Here is a 9,776-nt window from a genome sequence, read left to right as displayed (position 1 = left end):
TGTAATCTTTGGAAAATAGTATTAGAATTAAATTCTTTTCATTCTCCTGGTTCGTGTTTGAACTCATGTTCTCTCGCTCCCACGTATGCCTGACATTAAATGACGACTTGCTGTTTCGTAACATACATGCAAGGAGAACTGATCATTATAGTTTAACTACGTAGTTGTGCTGAGTAGCAATATAGAGAAATTATTAATTAGCTAATTTCATAATAGGATATACAGAAGCTCCTTGATAGCCTTGGGGCAGAATACTGTAATTTACCAATATCATATACGTTATAAAAATGAGACTTATAAAGGCAAAGATACAAAAAGTGGAAAGCCGATCATCACAGGATTATAATATTGAAAAAGGTGAGAATGAGATACTAAATTTGAGAACTTTTAGCCCTATTTTATTATGATATTTTTGTTTGTGTCTCTTTATAAGGTCATTTGCAATGTGTCCCAGACTGAGAATTATGGCCAGATAAATGAAATGGGAAATTAATTTGTTTTAAATGACATTAGACATTATCATGTACTTCTCCATGTACTAATCACACAAATGACTTCGAATAAAGCTCACAGACCTTCTAAATCTCACCGGTTTCTAGAGATAGAAACCGGCACACCCCATGCTAACAGACTGTAGAATCAGGGAGGCTACAGCAGTATGCATAGTAGAGAAGAACAAAGATTAACTTACTTGAACAAACTTTGATTATATTTCTTCAGAATTTGAAGATAATTTTTTCTCTTTTTAAATGTTTTATTGAGTTATAATTGACATGTAAAAATTGCACATAAAGTGTTCAATTTGATTAATTTTGACATATATATTCACCCTTGAAACCATCACCATAATTAATCTAATGAACATATCCAACTCCCCACTACACAGATTTTCTTTGTGCCCCTTTGTAATCATGCTTCATACACCTTCCTGCCAACTCCTCGTCCCCCACTTCCTAGGCAGCCACTGACCTGCTTTCTGTCATTATACGATAGTTTGCATTTTCTAGAATTGTATATAAATGGAATCAAACACTATGTATATACTTTTTTTTTTTTTTTTGGTCTGGCTTATTTCACTCAGCGTAATTATTTTGAAATTCATCCATATTATATAGTGTGTATGAAGAGTTGCTGTGTAGTATCCCATTGTGTGGATATACCATGGTTTACCTATTCATTCACCTGTTGGTGGACACTTGAGTTGTGCCTAGTTTTTGGCTGTAACAAGTAAAGGAATACGGACAAATCTTTGTATGAACATATGTTTTAATGTCTTCTGGGTAAATACCTAGGATAATATGATAGATATATATTTAATTTAAAAAACTGTTAAACTATTTTCTAAAATATTTGCACCATTTTACATCTCTAGCAGACTCATATGAGAAATTCAGGCTTTTATATCTTTACCAACACTTGCTGTGGTTATCTTTTCAATTTTAGGCATTCTAATAAGTGGATCGTTGTGTCTCATGTGATATTTCTTTGTTAATATACTGAAGTACACTGGACTTTCTAATTGCACTGATTCATTACTCTCTGATATTAATAAAGTTACTGCTTTGGTTAGCAGCATTTTTTTTTCATCCTGTTTCTTTTTAACTATTTTTTCTTTATATCTAACGTGTGTTTCTTGGAAGCAGTGTATATTTGAGTCTTTCTTTTGTATCTAATATGATAATCTTTTAAAATTGATATACTTATACTATTTATATTAACATGCTTATCTGTATGGCTAGGTTTAAATATATTTTCCTTCTACTGTTTTCTATTATCTATTTTTTCCCTTTTCATCTCTTTTCTGCCTTCTTTTGGATCAACTGAATATTTTTATAGTTCTAGCTTATGTGTTTGATTTACTTATTAATTATACCTCTTTGTTGTATTATTTTAGGATGTAGAATGTACATCTTTAATTATCAATATAACTTCATATAACTTTAAATGCTGTTGTACCACTTCCCACATAGCATGTGAACCTTACAATATTACACTGCCATTTTTCTACTTCCAATTTTGTTGCTATTTTTGTTTTCTTTAACATATGTTTAAAATCTATATTATAATATTTTTTTAAAGATTTTATTTATTTGTTAGAGAGAGAGAGAGACAGAGCGCAAGCACAGGCAGACAGAGTGGCAGGCTAAAGGCAGAGGGAGAAGCAGGCTCCCTGCGGAGCAAGGAGCCTGATGTGGGACTCAATCCGAGGACGCTGGGATCATGAGCCGAAGGCAGCTGCTTAACCAACTGAGCCACCCAGGCGTCCCTATAATATTATTTTTGTTTAGCAGTCAAACAAAACAAAATTTTTGTTTAAAAATAACATTTACCATAGTATTCCACAGTTTTTTTTCTTCAGCATATATCCAGCTGAGGCAATTAAATAAAAAGGTAAGGTGTAAGAAATATAGTTGAAATCATAAATGCTTCTTTGTCTGTCATGATAAAACATACTTAAATTTTAAATACTGTGTCTTTAAGAAAAAGTTTTTCCTGGTAAATGCATCATCACTGCCCCAAATTGTATACAAATGTTTATCCTAACATATTTATGTATGTAATGGTACATTTAATACTACATTTCTTATACATTTAATTTATAACTGGGTTACTCCATATGAAGTATATAAAAATGTTATACATGCCAAGTAAAGCAAATAAAATGGAGACATTTTTTAAAAATGAAAAGTCCTCTACTTAGAAGATCTACATAGGAAATCAGTATAATCAGTGAGGTCATGCAAAATGTCTGAAAATTTTTAATTTGGCAAATATTTTCCAGGGCAATATCTAAGCTATGAGAATACTAACAGAACTCATATTTCCATTAAACATTCAGCAAGATACTGTGGTCTCCCTAATGCATACAAAAGATGATTTGGGGAGTTTTTAAAAACAACAATAACCACAAGTCCCTCAGTTTTAGCAAGTTAGTTACACCTTTTAATCAAGTGTGTGCAGCACAGAGAACCAAATCTTGATCCACAAATATTAGAAAATATTTAATGAAAGATTGCACAGATAGAATCTGAATATTGTATATTTTAGAGGGCACGGAGTGGGATTTTATGAAAATAAAGGGGGTTAGCTCCCAGAGTGACTGGACCAACCTTTTAAAAAACATACCACATTTTCTACTGTATTTTTTTACTGTAATTTATTTATTTCAAGCCACAGGTCTACTTTTGGGGTTCCCATAAGTCATGCAGCAAGTGGTTTATACATAAAATTGAGTCTATGATAACATCATCTTATTAAGAGACAGACGTGGTGGATTTTTTCATAATGTAAGCAGCTCACATGTTGGGAATCCATCTTGGTATTAATATGGTATCCCTGAGATGTATCTTGCTCCAATTAACATTATCATGCTACCCACTATAAAAAAGCCCAAGGGCAGACTAGAGAAGAGAGCAGGATCACTACCTTCAGACTCGGCTGTGACCCAACCCATTGACTTCATCACCGCTTTCTTCCATGTAGCATAACGAATTTCACTTTCTGTCGCCTTGATCTGTGGCTCAAACCGTTCCATAATGATGACAGACAAATCCTCGGGTTTAAGGCTCCACACCCCGACCCCCTCTGCAGCCCCCGCTGCCATGGCAGCTCCCAGGGCAGTTGTTTCGGTCATAGCGGGCTTCATTACCGGGATATGCAGAATGTCTGCCTGTAGTTGCATCAGAATTTTGTTGTTGGTCATCCCTCCATCGACCTGCAAATGACTGAGGGGAATTCCACAGTCACGGTTCATGGCATCCAAAACCTCTCGGGTTTGGAAACACACAGATTCTAATGCAGCAAAAGCAATATGATTTTTGCTGGTAAACTGAGTGAGGCCACAGATGATTCCTCTTGCACTAGGCTCCCAGTAAGGTCCGTATAGCCCTGAAAAGGCTGGCACAAAATAGCAGCCGTAAGAAGTACCTACGTCTTTAGCAAGTATTTCAATTTCTTCCGAGGTCTCTATAATCCCAAGATTGTCTCTTAACCAGCGAATAACAGCACCTGCTATGGCAACAGAACCTTCCAGTGCATAACATACTGGCTTGTCTCTGCCTAGTTTATAAGCCACTGTGGTCAAAAGGCCACGCTCAGAAAATACACACTTACGACCTGTATTGTATAGTAAGAAACAGCCTGTCCCATAGGTGTTTTTGGCTTGTCCCTCTTGGAAGCACATCTGTCCGACCAGGGCAGCGGACTGGTCCCCCAAGCACCCAGATATAGGCACACCTTCCAAGGCCCCAGCTTTCATGAGGCCATAGATCTCAGAAGAACTCCATACATTTGGAAGAATGTCCATTGGAATCTCAAAAAAGTCACAAAGCTCTTTATCCCATTCCAAAGAGTGGATGTTGAAAAGCATTGTCCTGCTTGCGTTTGTGACGTCTGTGCAGTGGACACCTCCGTTCACTCCTCCCGTCAGACTCCAGATAAGCCACGAATCAATGGTTCCAAAAAGGGCTCGACCCTCCTCCACAGCCTTCTGGACGTGCCTCACGTTGTCCAGAATCCAGCGCAGCTTCACGGCGCTGAAGTAGGTGCTCAGGGGAAGGCCGGTCTTGGACTTGACAAAGTTGTTATTGCCCGGGATTTTCTTGCTGAGGCTCTCGACGGTGGGCTGGGTCCTGAGGTCGAGCCACACCACGGCGTTGTAGAGCGGCTCTCCGGTCAGCTTGTCCCAGATGACCGTGGTCTCCCGCTGGTTGCTGACGCCGATAGCCTTGATGTTGGACACGTCCACGCTCAGCTCGGCGAGCTTCTGGCACGTCCTGTCGATGCACTCGTGGACGGACTGGAGAATCTCCTTGGGGTCCTGCTCCACCCATCCTTCTTTGGGGAACTCTTGGGTTAACTCCACTTGATGGTGACTAAGGAGATCCGCGGTTTTTGAATTGAAAACCAGAAAGCGAGTGGAGTTAGTCCCTTGGACCACTGCCCCCACCAACGGCCCCACAACCGCTTTCTTCTGGGCTGCCATGGAGGCGGGCGGCCGCTCTGCGCTCCCGCGCCGTTTCCAGGTGATGCAGGTGCTGCGGGGGAGGGGCGCGACCCAGCAGGCGTCGGAGCGTCTGCGCGGCGGGGGGGGGGGGGAGCAGGGCCCCGCGCCCAGCAGGAGGCCGGGCCCCGCGCCCAGCAGGAGGCCGGGCCCCGCGCCCAGCAGGAGGCCGGGCCCCGCGCCCAGCAGGAGGCCGGGGCCGCGCCCAGCAGGAGGCCGGGCCGCGCAATGTCTGCGCTTGAACCGCGCTGCACGCTGCACCTGCCGCCCCCGCTTGCGGCAGAGGCCACCCCCTGCCCCGAGCCGCTCTGCGTTTCAAGGAGGATTTAGAAACAAAAAGGTCATGAATTTCCCTGTGTAAGGAGTGACCAGTGCCCTTCATTTGGCCCTGAGGATTCGTACACACTGTGTCACCTTCTTGCCGCCTGTAAGGTTCCCCCCCACATTTCCTGTAACTGGGTCTGCTGGGAAAAGTCTCCCAACTATAGAACGTCTGGAAAGTACTTCACCTTAATATTTAAAGCTATTTTCTTTGATGTAGAACTCAAATTACCTTTTTAATCTAATTCAATTTAATTTTAATTACATTTAAAAAAAAATTTCAGAACCTTGAAACTGTTCTTCCGTCACCTTCTGTTTTGTGTTGTTTCAGGCGCAGACTTCGCTGTCATCCTTGTTTTTAACGTGTCTGTCTCCTTACCTTTCACTGCCTTTGGATTTTCTGTGTATCAGTAGTTTCGGTCACTTTCATAATGATGTTATTTGGTGTGGTTTTCTTCTTATTTCTTGTGCCTGGGCACATTGGGTGACTTAGGTCTGTGCGTTTATAGATCTCATCAAATTTGGAAAACCTTGGGCCATTATTTCTACAAACATGCTTTATTTTCTCTCTCTTCTCTGCACTAGAGACTCCACTTACACATATTGGAGTTGTCCCAACTCTCAGTATCATTCTTTTTTCTATGATTCATTTTAGATAGTTTCTATTGCTATGACTTCAATTTACTAATCTTTTCTTCTCCAGTGTCTAATCTGCTGTTAAGAATCCACTGTATTTTTCACCTCATACATTGTAGTTTTCATCCCTAGAAATTCAATCAGAATTTTAAAAATATTTACTGAGGGTTTTGAATACATGGAAGAGTTAAGATAACTTTTAGTTACATTTTCTGCTAAATCTAACATCAGTGTTGATTCTTGTTCCATTATGACTAATTTGTCTCTTCATTATGGCTTCTATTTCCCTGATCCTTTACATGCCTGATCATTTTTTATTAAGAGTCAAATGTGAGTTTTACCTGGTTGAATTGCTGGATATTTTGTGTTCCTATAAACTCTGAGCTTTGCTTTGAGATGCAGTTAATTTAGTTGGAAAGAGTTTGATTCTTTGGGGTCTTGCCTTTAAGGCTTGCTGCTAGAACAAGGACAGTGCTCAATCTGTGGCTAATTACTCTCCTTTACAGTGATGAGAGCCCTTTGTTTAGTCTACTCAAGGCCCATGAAAAATGTGGTTTTAATGGCTAGTGGGAATAATTTCTGTTCCCAATCCTGGGCAAACACTGTTTATCTTTGCTGGACAGTGTTATCTTTAATCTTTTCATGGGCATCTTTCCCCAGGTTCAGATAGTTTCTTCAGACACATGCACTGATCAATTCTTGACTGAATTCTCAGGGAGCACCTTTGAAGATTTCCAGAACTCTCTTCTTGTATGACACTTTTCTTTTCAATACCATGTCCTGCTCACTCTAGATGCCTTCATTGCTGGGAGCTCAGATGCCCGGCTCCATCTCCTCACCACACAGCTTTTACTCACCAGGTTCCACCTGGGTTTGGCTTTCCAGTGCTATAGCCTCAGCGCTCTCTCAAGGAAATAAGCTGAGGAAGTCAGAATACTCATGCCACTTCTTTCTTTGTCCATTAGGGATCACTACCCTTCATTGGCTGATCTCCACCATCTTGTGAACTGTTGTTAAATATTTCTGAATTATGTAAACTCTTTCATTTTTTTTTCTTTTTAAAAATTGTTTCAGGTGATAAATGTAGATAAACTTACTCTGTTACTCCATTTTGGCCAGAGTAGAAGACCACTGGAATGAAGCTTAAATTTTCAGATTGATTGGAAAGTTGGTGAATAAATATTCATTTACACACTAATTTAAATTTATTAAATAATAAATGGCAATTTTCAGTATTAGGCCATAGACTCTGGTTTTAAGGTATCTCAAGTATAAAGCTCATTTACCCCTAATGAAACCAACAGAACAAGCTATAAAATAACATAAAAATCAACAGTTTTTTTACTATTTTAATTAGATCATATTTTCCACTTAGGTAAGCCCTTCAAGAAATTTTTTGAAGTCAGAAGAGAAAAATTAATTACCAGACTTAATTTGAATACTAGAAGATTGAAATCATCTGAAGATGATAGATTTTCCTGGTCATATCTTTTTCAGATTTTAAAATTCATTCAGAGATTTTCTAAGCAGAAATTTGAAGACAACACTAACCAGTATTCCAGTTTACCATACTATGCTTGAATTCACTAAAAACATATATTTTTAAGCTTTTTAAAATGTTTCTTTTTCTTCCCAAGTATTTGGCCATAGTAAACATTATATGTATACATTAATCTACACAATAAAAAGATTTGACCAAAGGTTATTTCTCTACATCTTTTGTCCTCTGCCACACCAATACATACAGACAAATATTCCTGATCTCATTATTTTTTAAGGCTAGGAATACTATAAGCATTTGTTTGTTTGTTGTTTTTTGGTGCAAAAAGCTGTTTTTATTAAAGCATGGGAGCAGGACCTAGGAGCAGAAACAGCTGCTTACTTTAAGTATTTTTTCTTTAATACAAGTGACTTATTTACAAAGGCATCAGTTTGAGTTTATAAAAAAACTGGTTTACAAATTAGTTTACAAAATTAGGTTACAAAATTGTAGCCACTAAATAATCAGATAATAAGTGTCTCAGTTTAGTTTAGAATGAAAAGTTGCCCAGATTGATTTAACTTTTGTAGAGCAATTGCAAACTATTGTTGGATTTAACCAAAGTTGACAACAGTGCTTTATTTTTTTTAACAATGAAGTTTAAACTAATTCCAATATTTTTTCATTTAAAAAATTTAAAACACAAAATTTTTACATTGTTAGTCTATAATACTTCCACATGTTCTAAAATAAGCACCTCTGGAATAATCATTGACACCATCTTATTTGTGAAGACATTCAACTTCATAGGGTAATTGTTATTTCTTTTTATTATATTCTATACAGTGCAGATGCTTTTAATGGTGGACATGCTATTCAGAATAGTCCCCCCCACAGGCACAAATCAGATTTTTTTTATTTTAATTAATTAATTTATTATTATTTTTTTAAAGATAAGATTGTTAAAATTAGAGTTTTTAAACTAATTGACTTTCTATTATTATTTATTTACCTTTCAGGCTACTCTTTGATTAATTACTTCCTAATACAAAATCTTTTAAATGATGATTACAGTGCCAGATTTAAAATGTATTTATTCATTCAGTAATTTGACAAATGTTTTGAGAGGTTGCTATATGTGGGCTCTATTTTAGGCAACGATATAGTAGTACATAAAATGTTCTTCCTGCCCTTTTAGCAACTTCTAAGTTAAGAACAGTCTGAATTAAATTTATTCACCTATACTGACATATCTTCCTTTGCGAATCATATTTAGAGAACCATGCCCTTAATTACTATTTTTCCCCTGTCAAGCCCACTAAATTATAAGTTCAATGAGGACAAATATCTTGTTTTATTCAGTTTTGTATCTTCAGTACTTTGCCTGACCCAAAGCAGAAACTCAAGAAATATTTGTTGAGTGAGATAATGAATACCACTATATGTGGTCCTCATTTTATTGTCATAAAGTCAAGATAACTTTAATTTTGATTGCTTGATGGGCTATTGGTTATTCACTTTACAATCTAATGTAATAAGGAGATTGATGAATAGATAAAGGGATGGATAAATGAGAAGATATATGATGAAGTTAGTACAGTAAAATGTTAATTGTAGAATCTATGTGGTAGATTTGATGGTGTTGGTGGTAAAGTTCTTTCACCTTTTCTGTATGCTTGCAAATTTTTATAAAAAATATTGGGGAAATGTTATGCAGATAAAAAGCTGGTCAAGTAGCAAAAAAAAAAAACAGAAATAGAGATCTATTTCATACAGGTTCTTTTGTTTGTTTGGAGGGACAGTTAAAAGGAATAAAAGAGTCACTGCCAAGTGTATATTGATTTGAAAGATTCTGTAGTGGAAAAATCTAGTTAAAGTTGTTCATCTCAAGAGAACTGTTAAGTGTGAAGCATTTTTATTAATATATTTGTAGCTTTATTGTAGGAATTTTCTTCTGTCCTTTATAAACTGTAAATCCTAGAAAGCCAGCTGCACGCTTTACTCTTCAGGTTTTAACAAGGAGTATCAAGCATTCGAGAATACTGCTACCCTTTCCAACCTATAAAGAATTAGAATCAGTTTTGAAAGTTTCAGTTTCACCAAATTTGGACTAATCTTAGTCTTGAATTTGAGAGTTTGTGCCCTGTTGGAAAGGGTATTGGATTATATAGTTTGTGGCGAGGAAATGTAACATTTTTTGAGATTGTGTCATAACCAATGCATCATCACAGTTGGTAATCTTCAAAACACTGACGCATTTTTCTACATGCTGTTTCCCAAATGTGCTGGACCAGCTGTTGAGAGCCATGCCATCCAATTGCCTGGAAGACCTCTTCT

The 9,776-nt window shown here is 37.4% G+C and overlaps 1 protein-coding gene across 1 annotated transcript; it reads right to left on the bottom strand.

The window, feature by feature from the left end:
* Window positions 1-3,322: 3,322 nt before the first annotated feature.
* On the bottom strand, window positions 3,323-4,984 carry GK2 (glycerol kinase 2). The gene has a single exon (XM_044224155.1). The coding sequence runs from the start codon at window positions 4,982-4,984 to the stop codon at window positions 3,323-3,325; it is 1,662 nt and encodes a 553-aa protein (XP_044080090.1).
* Window positions 4,985-9,776: the final 4,792 nt, after the last annotated feature.

This window comes from Neovison vison, chromosome 11 (genome assembly GCF_020171115.1).
Source record: "Neovison vison isolate M4711 chromosome 11, ASM_NN_V1, whole genome shotgun sequence".
Classification (NCBI taxonomy): domain Eukaryota; kingdom Metazoa; phylum Chordata; class Mammalia; order Carnivora; family Mustelidae; genus Neogale; species Neogale vison.
Note: the sequence above shows the minus strand (reverse complement) of the source record. Positions and strands in the feature narration are given on the sequence as shown.

Coding starts and splice junctions, on each gene's coding strand:
- GK2 (XM_044224155.1), bottom strand. CDS start 4,984: ATGGCAGCCCAGAAGAAAGCGGTTGTGGGGCCGTTGGTGGGGGCAGTG.